Genomic DNA, 19,429 nt, shown 5'->3' with positions numbered 1-19,429 from the left:
ATGAATCGAACATTTATCCGCGTGAAAAAATGAATTTAAACAGTTTATCAATCGCTTGTCGAAAATTACGAGATAATACGGCAAGATAACACGAGATAGCCGATATTGTGTCAACTTAGTTGCATCACGGTTGTTGAAGTTGAAATGCAATGTCAGTAAATATTGTACGGTATCGTACGATAGTTGCAAACTTTCGTGAAGATTTAATGACCGATCGATTGAGAAGAAAAAAAGAATCAACGATAAATCAAACGCTTTAATTAAAAGTGACGCGATCCTCGTAACAACGATACATTATCGAATTTGACCACTTCTGATAAAGAGAGCAATGTCTTTTACGCGCCGCGACATCTACTCTAAAATTGGTGCAAGTAATTTTTAAACCTTTTGGGTAACTGCGATAAATTGCGATAACTCGATTTATCTTGTTGAGCAGGAGGCAATAACCCACTTCGCTCGCGAAAATATTATGAACGGTACGTTGCAACACGAGATAAGCTCTTGATATTTTTTTTTCTATGTTTACCTCTTTTTTTTTAACCTCCCAAGGCTACGATAATTAAATGCGTTATGATTCATTACGCTTAGAAGCTTGTGTCTACGATGTCTATAAGATACGATGCTTAAAGTGGGTATTTACTATTTAACCAGTACTATGAGTATGAAGTTCATAAATCTGTACAATAAACAGCAATGGTAACAAACATTATATACGCATATTATTGAATTCTATCTATTAGTTGGAATATTTTTGTTTTTTAAATTAATTTAATGTTCATAATGCAACTACACGTCTGCTCATAAATATGTGGACCGCGACACTATCCATACTTATATTTAACCTATTTTACTGGCTTCTATTGACCTATGTTTTAATTGACTTCCCTTATAATTTTACTCTCACCTATAACTGAGTGTAAATATTTATTTGTCCCAATTTTTAAGAATGCGTACTTTCGATGCGCGCATGACAGTAAGGGGGCAGACCACTGAAACATTTTCTAGAAATCGATTTTCTTATTGTATCTCGTAAAAGAAACATATTTCAAGAATTATATGTCAAAATTTGAAAAATAAATTTCTATAATTGCTAGAGTTACAACCTCGAACGTGGAATAGTGTTAAACGCTCAACCGAAAGCTACCAATACTTTAAATTCCTTTACCTTTAAACGATACTTTTCAACCTATTTGTAGGTTTAGAGAAAAGTATGAGTCCGAGCGATATGATTCAAGTCACATTATCTTCAGAAAACTCGTCGCTAGGTCTGGACATAGCCCTTTTTGTAAAATTATGAAATTTCTTTTCAAAATCTAGCCATAGATATCTAGTTTAAGAAAATGTCTAGTTCTTTTTTTATCTTAGATTTATCCAGTAGTCTCCAACGTGTCAACCGGTCACCTGTATTTTTATTGCAGAGCTCGTTTACGCATACCGTAGAATCGAGTAAAGGTCGATTCAGACTATACAACAACGAACCGTCACGTTCCGGCAACGACACGACAAAACATTCAAACACGCGTTTTAATGGAACTATTCACACTATTCCCGGTCACGGAACGTTCAGGTCGGTATCTGTTAAGTATGAATAATTCCATTAAAACGCGTGTTTGAATGTTTTGTCGTGTCGGTGCCGGAACGTGACGGTCCGTTGTCGTATAGTCTGAATCGACCTTAACACAATGCTAAATACATTTTGAGACAGGTTTTTGTTTGCTTATGTGCTCCATAAAACGTACTAAAAGTTCGAATACAATTCTGTTATATAGTTTCTTTATAAACATTTACACAATATACTTTAAAAGTGGTTTTAGAGTGGTCTGCCCCCTTATATTGCGAACGAACGCGCGGCATTGTTCGCGAAAACAATTCGATTCCCAAGACATGGCATACAACATGACACGAGGAAATTTCTTTTCAGTTTCGTCGACGGCGAATGCGGCTCTAGCAGCGGCGACAGCACAGGTCAGCTAGAGCTTAGCGGCGGCGAGCAACCCGAAGAGGCGTCCCCTGCATCGATGCACGAGACCAACAACAATAGTTTGCTCCACGAAGATTTAGAGCGCAGGATACCGTAGCTTGCTTAATTACGTCTAATGTTGACCGATGCTCTCCATGGCGATGCTCGTGTTCGACGAGACAAGCCCGTAAAAGTCGCCTTCCCTGAACGGATCGCGGAAAGAAGAATACACGGAGTGAATCTCGGAAGAAAAAGAAGAGAAGAACGGATGGCAGTGAGCAGGGCTTCGTTGAACCACCGTGGAAAAACGAGATAGCCAATGGGGAATCGTCAAATCGGCTGTCGCGAAACGGTCGTCGAGGAGCCGTTCGAGACTTATCGAAGAAGATGCAATTCGGCTTTTACGAAATGATCCGTCCAAGGTCGACCTCTGGAGATCCTTTGAAGGCCAACGGGATGCGAGGTTGACGATGGAAGGAAAGAAAGAGACGGTCCTCACGGTCAGCCAAGTCGGCGAATTCTCTTTCTTTTTTCCCATCTTTTTTTTTCGGGTGTCACCGGGCCCGTTACCTTGAGACGTCTCGATTTTTTCGCTCGCAAGCTATATAACAGTGCGAAACGACTTTTCTTGTATTCGCCACGATCGTTAATTGCAAATTTATATCTTCCTGAATTCGTGTACGATGTATTAGTCGTGTGCCAAAGCCGTTCGAGGAGATAAGAGACATCAACATCTTAACACATTGTCAACCGACCGTGGGAGTTTTCACCATGTCACCGCGATAATGTGCAATTGTGCATTTATGAACATACAGGATAAGTGTAAATAAATGCGCTTATCCTCGGTGTATGGAACCTAAATTCAACACAGAGGAGATTGCTGTACCTCTGAACGATTTTTAGATTTTTTTTTTTTGGCAAGGATTAGTCTATTTATAATCGCCCCATAAAGTGCACATAAAACGTATTATCCTTCCCCCACAATATGAGGCATTATGCTCGAGCTTTGCGTACCGGACTATCGGAATTTTACTGAACTCGTATTTCCTCTACTAGTGACTTCAAATTTTATTTCTGAGACAAAATGATATGGGATCAGTACCGATAAATATATACGCTATACTATTTAAGTATCGAACCGTATATAATGCATTTTTTAGAAAAGAATGTTATGGAATGGTACACATATTGGTAAAAATATGTGCACACTGCATTGGTAAACTATCAATTAAAACAAACGATTCGAAAGAATAACAATTCAACATACAATAATATAACCATAGAAATGAAATATATTAAACGGTTGGTTTGATTTTTTTGTAAAGTATCACTTGATAATCTACACGTGGTACACCACAATATTAACTTATTTGTAGATTGTTTAAATTCCTGTTTTTGGTGTTTAAAACAATTCCTCTACATTGATTTTATTTGAAAACATCATTAATTTTTGTTTTATTGTTAGTTATTTCTTTACAATTTGCGCTAGTGAACATTTGGTAAATTCTATTATAAGACAATATAACAATTCATATAGTGTATATTTCTATCGATCAGGATTCCATAGCACTTATATTAAAAAAATGTAAACAATCCGAAGTCTTCAGTTGAGGTAAAATAGTTCTGTAATTCATTACGTACATATTAAACTCAAACTAAATTCAAATCGAAGACGATTTTCAAACTCGATTTTCTCGAAAACTAAGCTTTAAATGAAAGAATATTATTTCATATTTTGTTCTTATTTTTTTATAAGAAATCCATTGTTGTTCCACACCATTTGTTAATCAAAAGGTATGATTATGAAATGGAATAGATGTAATAAATTAAATATACACATGATTCAGCTAAAAATTACAACGATTTAAGTTCTTAAAGCTTGTTGTCTGTGAATAACAACTTTATTGTACGTTATTATTGACTAGAATTAACGGCTCTGGTTGTTTCGAATCGTTTAAACCTATTATTACGTATACCGTACAGCACTCTCCCCTATTTATGATCACTTATGTTGCTAGTCTCATGTGGACTCTTTTAGTCTCTTTCAGGAGCTAATTATATTGTAAAAATTTAAAAAACTTCATATTTGAATGATTCCACAAAAATTTAATTAGTGTTACTTAAAAATTCATGTCAATAGCGGCTAACTTAGATGGCCATGCTACTTATATTTCACATTAAAAAAACACCAAGAAGGTCTATAAGAGATCCCAGGGTTATTTCAAAAAATAATATAAACCTATTTATTAATTGGATGACGGATTAATCAACGTCATTTATTAAACTAACTTCGGAATAACAATATTTATAGAAGCAAACGTGTGTAAATTCTCCCTTGCTTCGTGAAAAAGTAACTGAAAACACTGGTACTTGATTTATCAAGTACAATGAGAGGCCTTTATGAGATAACCATGTCGGGGTCCCCGATAGACTCCGCGTGGTCATCTAAGTTTACAGCCGTATTGTTGCATAAAATTCACAAAATGCACAGTTGGCAAAGTGTTAAATGTCCCGACGAGTCTGCCATTATCCCGAGCTAATAATAATATAAATATGTCGATGTTGCTTCGAATTATGAACGTTCGGTGGTTCGGTTGGCTTGGATTCGAAGGATCTCGAGGTCGACGCCGATAGATCGGATCGCATCGACGACGGTAACGATCAGTGCGACGCAAAAGTGTGAGAAACTGTGATAGAATTTCGTATTAGAACCTCGTTGCACATCGTCCCCCGCGTGACATCGTGCTAAATACTTATTTTTTTCTTTCTTCGTGGTGATCATCTTCGAGTCTGCAAGTTGGACAGGAACCGATGGGGACGTTCATCGCCAAAAGTGACCGTAAAGAGATATACCGTAAGGATGCCGGGCAATCGAATAGAAATGATACCGAGGATAGCTGCCCAATATAAGGGGAGGGGGGAAAAACGACGTAGAAATGATCGCCGGAATGAAAACCCGGTTTGTTCGACGCGATTTAACCATTAAACAAAGGTTCGAGACCTTACGATCCGCTGGAATTTAAGAACAGTAGAATGCCTTCGCTGCTATTGAATAATTATAATTCTGTAATCAAGGATACTGCGGTCCTAAGCTAAAAAGGGGATTTCGACGGCATGTTTCCTTAAACTTTGCGCTTAAATCGGCCAAGTTTCTTTTTCATTTTCGATATACATATAAACAGAAAACTGAGTACTACTTATGGTTCTTTTTTTTTAATTGAATACTATATTTAACAGTGTAAAACTTGTGTATGGTTTATCAATTTATTTGTAGATTACATAACATTATTGTTCTAAAATTATAATATAAATATTTGGTATTGTTGTTTTTTTTTTTGGACGGATACTGTGATTTAAAGATTTGAGTTCGTAGAGTGGTCTGAAACGAGAATACAAAGAAGATTTTTAATTAGTATGTGTATTGCTATTGTAGGGATTACGAGAAATTATTAATATTGAGAATTTTACAAAATGGTGCATGTTGAAATGTAAATATCGAAATTGTATATGTTTCTTTGAGCAATTCTTAAAAATTGTATGATAAACTCGATATAAAAACGTAATTTTGGTCTCGACCAAAGTCATTGGTATGTAAAAGAACATGTTAAAATTTCAATTGAGTGATGCACCAGCTGAGAAATCAGGTCGATTCGAGAAAAACCGGTTTAAAGTTACTTGTACCTATAGGCGAAAAACAGCTTAACAACTACAAAAGCTAAAATACTTGAAATTTGTTCACCAAAATTTCACAATATATTTTCAAATATATCAAATTTCGAGAAATAGAATTTTTTCAATCAATTTTTTGAATGTATTACATTGGAATGATCCATTAATTTCTTTAGCATTTCTATGTACTTAACGAATAACTCTTACTGGATGCCAATATTTTTAGACTGTACATAAAAAATGTTGTAGCTATAAGAAGTTTGAAGGGATATTATATATTTTTTCTTGAACGAACATGACCTTTCTCATTCTTTTTACAACAAATAAACTATTAACGCAACATTCTGTACACTAAAAGTTACTATGACACGTTCGATACGGTAAAAACGACAATGTCACGTAGGAAATGACGTACGTCCGTTAAAGATTAGTGCAAGTTTATTTCGATACGGAAACGTGTAAAATAAAATACTAGTTGTCCTACTGGAAAACTATAAAACTTGGAAAAAAGCAAGACACCCCGTTTTGGCTCAGGACGGCTGTATATAATGTTGATGAATTAAATATCAGAAACACGAAAAAGAAAGACACAAGGAAACTCTAATCAGAATACGAGAGATAATATCGGTACTTGGCATTAATAATGTGCTATCCGTCATAACACTGAATTAACGCCATCAATCAAATCAAATCAATCAAATTTTAATTAAATATAAATACTTGGAAAGAAAAGAGCACACACAATTTTAAAGAGCGACGCCACAAAGATGCCTTCGAGTTGCTAGTCGTTCATATTAAATAAAGCTCTCGAAGCCCAAAGGGTTAAATTCATCCTACGATTAGAATAGAGTATCGTTCTTTAAAAATGCAAATTTTCAAATGCTTATCCATTAAAGGTTAATTCTTTAAACCGTATCACTATTAGTGCGAAGAAGCGATATGTACCACGTAATATCGATGGCAGTAGAAGTGCTAATGAAACTGTAATATTTATTAACGACTATTGTCTGCTCGCATAACAATTAATCCTATCATCGTTTACACGTTCCTTTAACACCGATATCGTAACTCGTAGCCTATTCGTCAAACATCTCAGAGTTATAATATCGGTGTTATCATTTCTTCTTCATTTTGTCGTGTAAACGTACTCCATGATCGCTCCATGATCAGCAGATTCGTAAGGAAATCTTAATTTAGCGTTTAAATCGAGTAGAAAGACACTTAAGCCCATACGAAGATACGGACTTCGAAGAGTAACGCGTACCTTAGACATATACATGTATACATATATCTATATATTAATATATACGTATATTAACATGTTAATGATCAATACAGTGGATATTGATCATGAATGTGATAATATAATTGTTGCTGTATCATCTCGAGAACAGGGACCAGAGACATCGACTCAAGTTACCAGATCCCGCAGACGCGCGGGTACAACGCATCGACTAGCTTCGCGCAATTGATATGCAAAACTTGCGCATCCCTTCTTCGGCAACAGAGGAGACGATGCATTTAACCCTTTGCTCTCGTCGAGATTTTTGCCAAGACGAACCAGCAACTCCAGACGGTTTCGCGAGTATTTGACGAGGTCGAACGAAACATTCGCGGAAAAATTGAAATTCGCCTCCTTCTGCGTCATTAACGAAAACCACATTGTAGTGCCACCATGAAAATTGTTTTCATGCATACCGTACAAAGAAACGATACTTATTTTGATAGTATAGTACTGCGAGACGAATATCAAATTTTTATGATCTAATAAAAAAGCTGAGAACCACTGGTAATTACACATTAAAAAGTGTAAATTATAATGTAAAGAAATAATTTAGCCCTTCCCTCAAAATTTCTTCAAAAGATTTCGACTGTTGAAAGAGTCATAACAGCTTTTTCGATTGAAAGAAATGACAGGAAATTGCTCCGAAGCCGGTGTTAATATTAATACTGATTTTTTATACAAATAACTTCGACTTGTAACAATTTCAAATCAAATTCATGTTCGCTCACTTCGAGAAAAAAAATACATGAAGAAGTTTGGGAACCTATTCGTGAAGTGATGTCGCTATCAACGTTTACAGATTCAACGAAATCTAACGCAAAGAAAGATCGTCGCCTCCCAGTCGCCACTCGAGTTGCCACGTGAAACCTAGCGGCGACTAAGAGTCGCCTCTCGAGCGCAAAGGGTTAATAGAACGTGGCCACGGTGCACACTGCACAGCCGATGCGCGAAGCTGGACGTGTACAAATATCATTTTCGTTTTACTTGTGTGTTTTTTTCTACTTTTATCACGTTGCTCTATAAACGCTTCTCTGTTTTCTTCATTCTTAATTCGCTTTCTTTCGACGACCCGTGGTTGTTTCGAAAGCTCGCGAGTCAATGATGGGCAAAATTATTCAACTAGATGAAAATTTCGAATAACGAATAAACGATAAACCACTGCTTATTTGTTATTCGTCAAACAGAAATTAGAATGTAGATTTCAGATTGAAATATATCTTAATGAGCGAATAAAAATTTAATTTCATATGATGCGATGTGCTTGTATACGAATTAGAATACAGTAAATCCTGTGTAAGAGGCGCACGTACGGGACGTGTCTCTCACATGGTGAAGGATTCGATTCGATTTTCTTCCTTCGAAGCAAGCAGTACGAAGAATTGGTGTGGATAACCAGGCATCTCTTAGACAGGATTCACTATACAGGATGGCCCAAGTAAATGGAACAGGATATAACTTCGTTATCAGTAGATTTACAGAAAAATGTCAAAGGGAAAAGACGAATGGTTCAAAATGTACTTTATTTGTAGGACATGTTTTCTTTTATAAATGCAATGATGCATGTGCAGTCGATAGTTATACTATTTTTTAAAAATAAAAACGCATATTTTTTTACATAGGTCGATTCCTCTCATCATTTTACATAAAAAAAGTATTAGAATAAAGTGGTTAACAAATGATTAGTTTACGAGATACTTTAAACAATTGTCTGTAATGAAAAATATGTTCGTTATAGCTTGTTACACTTACCTGGGCCATCCTTAATATAGTTTTCTAAGATCTTAACAAGCAATTGTCGATATTTTCGAACATGGAACCAAAAACGTTTAACAATTGTTTGTTGAAACCTTGGGAAACCACGTAAAATTTTCATTAGTTAATCTAATAAACGACACGAATAAGTTTCTATGTTAGTTGTATTTTTTATATATTATCCGATTACAATTTTGCCTGTCTTTGTCGAGAGCTCGTCGAACGCTTTGTCGCGGCGAATTTTGTACGGGGTTCAAGCCCGAAAATCGCTCCCTTCCGATTTTGTTCGCACGCATGTCTGGTATTTGCGTGCTGATACTACTGATCGTACATGCAGCACTGTTCAAAAGTTTCGATATGTGCATTAACTTACTCGTATTCACCGCACCTTTCTCAATAGACATCAGTTTCAATCAATTTATATTGTCATTGCAATGTCCACGAGATGTTTTCCTTTTAAGAACTGTTCTTTAAGGTCGATAATGCAAGGGCAACTGTGCGTTAAAAAAAGAAGTAATATTCATCGCACGTAGGCGCGAGCACGATAAGATTAACACAATGACTGCAAACCCGATTTCATAAAAGTTTCCTAAAGAAAATGAAGAAGTTTTTTCTTCGTAATTACGTTTTATAACCAAGTACGTTTATTTTTATATAGAAAACTGAAGTTAATGTTTGTGATTAGAAAAACTAAAATAAATAAGAATTTAGTCAGCACAGTAATATTATTGTTTAAAGTAAATGTTTCAACGTTGGGTCCACTTTGACATAAATGAGTACATTTATTAAAAATTAATGAAACATCAACTTACTTTTATACTTTAAGTAGTGGCAATCAACGCTTTTGCTTATGGTTATTCCATCGTGACAACTTTATAACGGAAGACGAAATAAGAAAAATATTTTGTATAAAAGAATGTTTGTCTTCTCTGATATCCTTCTTTAATTTCTCTAACCTTTTCCACTTTATTATTCTTTACTTTCTTCCTTCATTTTTCAGGTATTTCTTGTCGACTTATTGAATTGCTTTCCTCTATTTATTCCGTTTATTAGTATTGCACTCATATTTATAACTAGTTGTTCGCCAAACAAGGCGATGATTATAAAAAATGAATATAATTATTATTCAATTCACATTAATATTAAACTTCACATTTTATTTACATTATTTAATTCGCAAGAATTCATGAAATTTTCCTATACATCTAATTTGAATTATTCATCTCTGGATGAACCTATGTTTGCATAGTTACGTTAAATCTTTCTATAATATATACAAAGTTTCAACCTACGACTTCATCGTTTTAATGCAAGCTATCATTTATTTAAATCTTCACATCTATAACCTATTCCTCCTCCTGATTGATAATAATCATTGTATAAATTTTCTTTGTAAATATGTATTCATTTATTCCAAAGACCTAAACTTAAAGTGCAATTGTTTACTGTAAATAATACCATGCTTGTACTGACAAACTTCTCCATTTTTACACGTACATATGCGTGGCGTAGGACAGAGTTATTAAGAAGAAATTCATAACTTTTGTAACTGCAAAGTACAAATAACAGAGATTATTATAGGCGACACACATACGCATAATAATGATTTATTAATAGATAAAATTGCATTAATTGTCATTCTCCACATGACATTCTCATTTTCACGTCACTTGACATTCATGTGGCTTATTTATTCACTATTATTTTCTTCGATCTATTCTGTAACAGTTCCTAAAAATATTGTTCTTATTCCCAACAATGTATTCTAGTAACTCACTACGTCGTATAAAAAGATTGTCCCTGCAGTACTTTTTTTTCTTAATATTCATCAAAGTCGTAAGGAACTACGGTGATGCGTCAATTATGCATTAATAAATAACCTTCTTAGTATTTTATTTTGATTAAAAACTGAATTAAAAAAGAATAAAAATATCATAACAGACACTGGAAACTAAAGAACTTGAAAGATAGAAATGGCTGAAATTTTGTCTGTATAATTTGATAAAATTGTTTTATAACTTATGACATATTCGTCACTTTTCATTCTGTCTATATTAAGAATAATAAAATACAGCAAATTTTATCAATTGCAATGAGACAATTGTAAAACAAAGTTTTTAATACTATCCGATACAAGGATTAATTTATTATTATGTAAATCTTAAGAAGAACCATACGTGTCCACCAGCGTATGCATAGTTTAAATTACAAAGATTATACGAAACAAAATGAATTTCAAACAATTTTTTAAAACAAATATGATTAAAAAATGGGTTTGAAATAATCCATTAATTTTACTCTGCAAAGCTTTGCGAAAATATTTCTGTACAAAGCTGTCCTCTAAATGTTAAAAAAATGAGAAACACTTATTCATGAGACTTCTAAGATATCCTCTTTTACTCGTTTACTCTGTTCAAGCATGAGATTGAGAAATGGTAAAAAACAATTCACGTACAAACTGTGCAAAGTATACAAAATTGTAGTCATACCTAAACTTTTGAGCGGTACCGTACGTCGCGTGCGATTACTGCTTAGCTGTGCGTAAAACGACCATTGACCATATTGAATCCTGTACGTTGCGGATGTAATGAACATGTTTCTAAGTAAAAGTAATGTTATTAGAGGTGAACAAAGTAGTGAGAACACGGATGTTCCATGATATACACTTACATCTGAAAATTGTGATACTTTCCTTGCGCTAAATTCAGGGTTTCTTCGTGAAAAAAATGATTATAAATTAAATAAAAATGTTCTAGTATTCACGGATCGAAATCTTGCATTCAAAACTTCCAACCGTGAAACGTTATTTTTTCAAAAATAACATAGCTAGGTCGATCAGAACTATGAAGAAGGAACGATACATTAAAGATAGAATCCCGGTGAACCTACATGCATGTTATCCAGCAGCAAAGATGAGCAAAATTCTCATATGCATAAAAAATTTTGCTCGTTTCTGCCTCCAATATCAATTCGAGTTCCAGTTTGATGAAATACATTTGAAAGACTCTCATCGTTTCAATTGGTTAAACATGTATGGAGTTTTGAATGATTTGAGTTTACTTATGGTGTCGCGTCGCGTACCATAGTACTTTATTATGATCCCATAAACACTTCGAGCGGCAAGATAATTGAGATCAAAAAGGTTGAAAGAAAGGAAGTAGAAAAAAGTAGGAAGATGACTAGTTGTACTCAGTCAAGCTTGCCGCGGGTGATCCACTAATCCGAACGTTGCAAGGTCCGTTGCACTGGCTCGTAAGTATAAATATTAATTATTCTGTCTTGCCCTCAGAGAATAAAAAATTCTTTGAATGGATTCTTTGATTGCTGTAAAGAAATCTTTCACTCCATTACATTTATGCAGAGTTGAATAAAACAAAGAAAGTCGGTCTCAAGACGTACCCGTGTTAGAACCATAAAATGTATGAATAATTATAGAAAAAAGAGTGTATATATACAGAGTGTTCAAATAGAAACAGATCACCTTAATATATTCGTTAAAAAAGAAGTGTTTATTGAGAAGTATGTTTATTATCTTTTAATCTAGTATTTTATGTCAGGATTCGCTACAGTAACAAATTTTGAAGACAGAATTATTAAAATACGCCTATTCTGAATCCAACAATTTCCAAATCATCCAGCTGCTAAAATATTAATATTCCAATTTCATCTTTCTTGGTTAAGAGATAAATATCTTGAAAAGTATTAGTATTAGAGTGATTATATCTTAATGTTTTTGTTCTCAAAATTCTTTGCTTTGAACAGTGAGTGTATAAAATTCTGTCATAAAATAATGGAGATTCCATAGAAAAGAACACTTCTTCAGATTTCAGAAATGGGCGGTTTCTATCGGTGTGCTCTGTGTACCTGCGTTATATTTCAATGTAATATACATTATGTATAGATACACACATACACAGAAATATCTATAATACATATATATATACGTAAAGAAATATATTTTCTAAATGAAAGAATTTTATAAGTGACCATATTCTGCACACGCGCTTGTGAGCAGTTCAAGTGTGTTCACACACGACGTCGAAAGAAAGAAAATATATGATACGATATACCCATATATAGAACGTAATAGAGTACATATATACAGCATGCTCGGCATAAATATAGTCAAAATGTACTCAATTGTTTCATAAATTACTAAAGACAGAAGAACGTTATTTATACATATGTTGTTTAATCTGGGAAAGAAACAGCAATAACGGAATTGCGTTTCTATCCGATCATTAAACGTGACAATTTCACGTCTACCTTAATTGCTATTTTTTTGACAACAGATTCTACTACAAATAATCAATTTTTACAATAGTAAATTATAGAAAAGTTGTTTAATTCCATACTTCAAAATGATAACTGTTCGTTGTAAAATGTAAAAGTTCGTTCATTTTGCTTAATATTATAGTTTCTTGGGTAACAACAATTGCGAAAATAACTACAACAATAAAATATAGGGTTTTCCAAACGAAACATTAGAATTTTATTTTATAACACCAAAGTACGTATATTGAGAAGTTGACATATTAATATCGATATGATATATACAGTGGGTGTAGAAAGTATTCCAAAAAAAACTGTGTAAAATTGTAATTTATTAACTTATTTTTGATAAACAATGACATTCTACATATTCTTGGAAATCTCTAGAATAGATAGAGTACAAAAAAAATAGCTATTTATGTAAGTTGCGAAATTAACAAGAAAAAAACAATTAATCGATAAAAATATTTAAGCAATAAGTATTCGCACAACTGTTTAAAAGTATTTTCCTAGAAATTTGATATTTTCTAATTCACACGGAGCGATAAACTAATGTGTTTACGTTACAAACTCTACTGTAAATGGTTCGTCATAAGAATCGTACAAATACTTATTGCTTCTATACTTTTACCTATTTTTCGCATTTTTTTTGTTAATTTCACAAATTATATTAACTAGTAAATGTTGTTTGGACTATATCTATCTTAGAAACTTCCGAGAATATGTAAAATACTTTCTACACCCACTGTAAATGATAAAAATCGAATATATTCCATACCATTTGTGATTTATTAAAAATACAAAATCCTGAAGCTTCTTTTGGTACCCCCTTTATTTCGTCCTATGTTTTAAATAATCAAAATAAAAATATTTTATTTACCAAAATTTCATTTTCTACTCGAAATGTTATTTCATTGAAACAGTAACATCCATTAGTTAAAATAATATTTGAAATATGTTTCTCTAAATTTTACCCAACTCTGTAAAACACTAATTGTTCTGTACTGCAAGGGATAAAATAGTCGTCAATATTCGTGACCATAATTTTTTAATGGCTGGTACAAAGCACATATTATTCAGGGTTTCTCGAACTCGCCCTTGTGAAAAGCACAAATGGGCAATGTCTCATATAGATAAAATATGTCCAACAACGAATAACATGTAAACAATTCGTTAAATAATTGGAATTCGTTATTCATATAATAGCGATCTGAATTATACATTTGAATTATGTTTCCTGTTGATCGAATAACGTTTGATACAAAAAATCATTTATATGAAAGTCTTACTCGTTATCTATTATTAATAAAATTCTGGTCATATTTGATGGCGACAGTAACATTTCATTTTATTATTCCAATGGATTGGTAACTGAATAAAAATATAATTAAAGATTGACGAGGCGTTTCTCAAGGAAAGTAATAATCAGAAAAAATAATTAAATTCCACTGTCAAGACCTCCGTCATCAAACCGAACAACATTTGTGCAAACAACGTCTTTATACCCTCGGGAGTCGATGAAATAATTAAATGTACGTACATACATTGGCACCGAGCACACTATATAAATAGACACGTATGTCCACAATGAGTCGTTTATGCACACGTACCTATGTAAGTATGCGATCGAACAATACATATGAACGAGAAACGAGAATGCATTGCCTTAAAATTACGAGTCTCGAATACGGGAACCTCTTTCCGTATGGAACAAATGAAATTAAATTATTGCGTTGTTGATAGCGCTCGAGGCACAATTTTCATTTCAGGGTACGTGTCGTTATTATTATCGTCACCTCTTCATCCTATTCTCTCGTGAACAATTCAGAAAGACATTCGTGCAACCTTCAAACCGAATTTAATACATTTAAAATGAGAAAACGTGACAAGTTCCACGCCATACTTTCTATGGTTCTCAAATTGATCGTACTCGTTCAAAGTACCTATGAACGAAACTAACACGTGATACGCGTTTACCATCCATTACATTTCATACTCAGACTTGCATATTACAAAAGAAACATATTCCTATGCCACATATTAGTTTATATTGCGCACTATGTTATTGTTATCGCTATTATTATATTACGATTTGTATTATTATTATTATTATTATTATTATTATTATTATTATTAATATTATTATTATTATTAATATTTTATTGCAATAGTTTAATGTCACGTTAGTACAATTCTTGTCATTTCGAGTCGGTAGACATACCATGCGAACTTTGTTTATGATATTATTATTTATCCTTATCGATAAAGCAAACTGAGGAGAAATAGTATTTGCAATAGAAAGTAACGTGCACAACTTACAATGGTGCACCGTTTTTTTATCCGTTTAGTAGTTGTTTTTAAAGCATTTATCGAGTACTTGGTTTAAAGTTGTAAAAGGAAGATCGGTGTTTTCTCCTATTTCTATTCCGAATGCTATTTTGCCCACATCTAAGCAACGAGTTACAGAATTTTACTAGCGTATGTACGTTCACGAACGGGAGAAATGTTTGAAAATATACATAGTTAAGAGCAAAGTATGCGCGATCGGGTGCCGTTTAGCCTCTTGCGTTGGTATCATGTGCCAAGCACGTCGAGAAACTTTTCTCCTAGAATTAAAACTGACATACTGTACGCGTCGATAATCGGTTATTCTGGAAAAAGAATATAGCAAAAACTATATTATTCTCGCTTTTATACTCTTATTCGTAGTTTTGACTGAATGCACCAAAACAAATGTTGTAAACCGTTTTGTTTTTATTCCTGGATATTACATCATTTTGTCTACATGGAGAGCAATCGATACATGTATGTATTATCCAAGGAATATTGTACCAACCAAAAATTAAAGGAAAAATTATCTTCAAAAACAAAGTTTGTGCTGAAAATAAAAAGAAAACACAAAGAAATTACGTGGTGGTGTAAACAATTTATTGTTGGATTTATTGTTGACTAATAAACAGAATTGTTATTGTATATATAATTCGACACGATATATTATACTCTGTTTATAAATAGATGTTATACATGTCTGTGTTATAAACGTCTATAATCAGAATTATTGTGTTCATAAAATATTGTGTTGATTCATAAATGACTTCCACTTCATAATTTACAATTTATTTTCAAATATATTATTACATAATAATTCTAAATCAATTATATAATCAATCACTTGATCACATTTAGCAGGTCAATTAAAAATTGCTACCTGCATCCAGTTCCCCGAAAGCATGATTATTTGTTAATGGAAGTTATTTATAAATCAATGCAATATTTACAAAGAGAATTCTTGATGTTCCATGAACCACGTCGAATTTATGTATACAGTTTGATTACGCATATTTATGAAACTGCGCAAGAGGATAACGCGCACACTTGCTCAAAGGATATTTTATCGAAAATGAAAGGATGGATTTTAAGATGAAAAATTGACCCTCGATCGAGTAACCACTTTTTCACTTAACATTTCGAAACACATAAAGTACACGAAAGTTACAATACGAACGATATGAAAGTATAATAGATTTTCGAACGAATCAGTCTCATTTGCTAATGTTTCTAAGGTACTTAATTTTCGATAATAACAGGGTGCAATTTTCTATCGTGTGTATTCTTGTGAACATTTTTACAGTTTCTTGCGAACGCTGTATTGTAAACGTCTCTGTTTAAGTCGGATCGAAGGTTATTCGACAAAATTTGGAAACACTACAAAAAGAGACTGAATCGATATTTTGCGCTACCGTGCGAATATAAACTGAGCGTAACGATACAAGGAATCGTAGTGAGAATGTGGACAATTTTAACGACGATTGTATACAGCGCTTTAAGTACACACATACCGTATATATATTTGTGTACGATACATGAATATAAACCTCCTGAATAAAATGAGCTGGCCTCTGTAAGCCCTGTTTTGCGTAAAAACACGTCTTCTTATTTCCGAACCTTTTGTTTCGAAACATTGAAATTATATACAGTGGGTGTAGAATGTATTCGTACACCGATCAATTTCCCAAAAAACTTTTCTGTGAAATTGTAGTTTCTTAACTGCTTTCTTTATAATCAATGATATTTTACATATTCTCAGAAGTCTCTAAAATCGATATAGTCCAAACAACATTTACTAGTTAATATAATTTGTGAAATTAACAAAAAAATGCGAAAAGTAGGTAAAAGTATAGAAGAATAAGTATTTGTACGATTCTTATGACGAACCATTTACAGTAGAGTTTGTAACGTAAACACATTAGTTTATTGCTCCGAATACGTGTACGAATGTACGAATTAGAAAACATCAAATTTCCAGTAAAGTACTTTTAAAAATGGCTCTAATAGAGGAATTGAAGAAGATCCCACTTCGAATAACTACATAATAATTTAGTTAATTCAATGTTTACAAGAGTTACAATAATCATAAAATCAAAAGGAAATCCCTCACAGGAAGTATTATGTACTTGTAAATTAATGTAAATTTCTTTTTTTTTAATGAAGTTTTAAAAATTAAACAGTTGTACGAATACTTATTGCTTCAACATTTCTATCGATTAATTGTTTTTTTCTTGTTAATTTCGCAACTTACATAAATAGCTATTTTTTTTGTAATCTATCTATTCTAGAAATTTTCGAGAATATGTAAAATGTCATTCTTTATAAAAAATAAGTTAATAAATCACAATTTTACACAGTTTTTTAGGAAATTGATTGGTGTACGAATACTTTCTACACCCACTGTAAATACTTCGTGTTAAATAATTGGAATCATTTGGCTTCTGACTAAATTATTCACCTATCTCCTGATTTGAATAAAAAGACCGGTCAGAGATCATGACTTTTTGTATCATAAACCTCGTAAATCGAAAAACAAAAGAAATTTAATTAATTTATTTGAGTTCCAAATAAATATAATATACAAATGGTAGACAAGAAATATGCGATCAACCATTGAAAAACATATATTCGAAGCCGGTGGGACACATCGGTCCCAGTAATTAAGTCATTCATTTTGAAAGTCATGTAAGGTAAGTTCATCTTTTCGAAAAATAAAGTTTTCTACAAGCAATACTTTAAAAATATGTCTATTCTGTCTCTAAAAATGTTTCATTGTTAAAGAGAAACTATTTTTCTCATTCATGTGATGCACTAAATTCAATTGCTCGACAAAATAAGTAAACTGCGAATTTTTATACAATATGCAATAATATAAAAAAATATTGAAAGTAATGTTCGTATAATACAGTAGTATTTACACAGTAAAACGAATTCTTCTTTAGGTTCAATTTGTGTATGAAAATGGTGTCTATTGACGAACACGAATGATCATATGTTTCTGTAACAACAATATTACATCTGTATTAAATATGAAATTTTTAATATTTCTGATTAAAAAAAAGCACGATCATATGCACCATTCTGCTGTTAAAAATTTATTTTCATATTTCCAAGAAAACAAACATTTCTATGTCTTAATAATTAAAATTAAAATTATCCATTTTTACGATACCATTTCACATCCCTCTTGAATTTTAAAATGCCTCCTTATAAGTAGTGCCCGCAGTTTGGAAATCACTACGTCAGAATCATTTTACCATGTCAGCTTCAAATATAATTTTATGAATTCAAAGTGGAATATGGTTACAATGCTACTAGCGGTAGGTATAGAAGAAATTAGAACCGCGTTACTACGACGTTATCGATTCAGGCTAGACTCAAAGTTCAGTATTCACAGATTATTACCGTAAATATACCTAGCTACGATAAGTTAACAATTTCGATATATTAAAATTCAAATTCAAATTAAATCATTCCATCATAAATTTTCCACTGTCTATATTTGATGTAAGAAATTATTATAATAAAATTGATAGATGATATAGTCATCATAAAAAATGAAGATTTTATTAATCTGAATGAAATAGAAAAGTTATCAATCTGTTATTTTTTACTTCTTTTATAAGAAGTCATAGAGGAAGACACTATAGATGTATGTTATAATTTTGATTTCTGGTACTATTGGCTAAACAAAACCTATTTTTTTTCTTTAATTGTGAAAGATGAATATTTTCCTATCAATTTTATTTATGGTATGAAAATTATTTGTAATACTCATGTCAGAACCTATGATGTTCGTAACTTTAAACACATTTATTCATAACCATTAGTGATTCGATTTTACCATTAAAATATATATTCTTTCTTATTTAACAACTTACAGCTGATAAATTACCGGACAATTAGTTGTATGTATTTTTAATTTATAATATTAGTCAAGAATAAGCATCTAAATTGGAAATTACAGCATGGTGTTAGCAACTCTAATCTTAACTCTGATTGTACGTCTAAAAATTTTAAATTGATACTCTCATCTTTTTTATGAAACAATCAAGATGGACTCTAAAGGACTCTGCTGCAGTCGCGTTTTAATAAAATCTACTTTATCTTCTGATGGAACAAACTCAATAGTCTTCAATAGACTCAAGTAGTCTCCACTCGAG

The 19,429-nt window shown here is 32.5% G+C and overlaps 1 protein-coding gene across 2 annotated transcripts in view; it reads left to right on the top strand.

Moving 5' to 3' along the window:
• LOC128873266 (class A basic helix-loop-helix protein 15-like) overlaps window positions 1-10,688 on the top strand; it is a 60,814-nt gene extending 50,126 nt beyond the window's left edge. For both annotated transcript variants that reach the window (XM_054116719.1, XM_054116720.1), the window contains one exon: window positions 1,922-10,688. In XM_054116719.1, coding sequence (XP_053972694.1) covers window positions 1,922-2,078 — 157 coding nt within the window. In that variant the 3' untranslated portion in view covers window positions 2,079-10,688. The remainder of the gene's footprint in view (window positions 1-1,921) is intronic.
• The last annotated feature ends 8,741 nt before the right edge of the window (window positions 10,689-19,429 follow it).

The sequence above is a fragment of the Hylaeus volcanicus genome, chromosome 3 (genome assembly GCF_026283585.1).
Source record: "Hylaeus volcanicus isolate JK05 chromosome 3, UHH_iyHylVolc1.0_haploid, whole genome shotgun sequence".
NCBI classification, from domain to species: Eukaryota; Metazoa; Arthropoda; class Insecta; order Hymenoptera; family Colletidae; genus Hylaeus; species Hylaeus volcanicus.
This window is presented reverse-complemented; position numbering and strand designations above follow the sequence as displayed.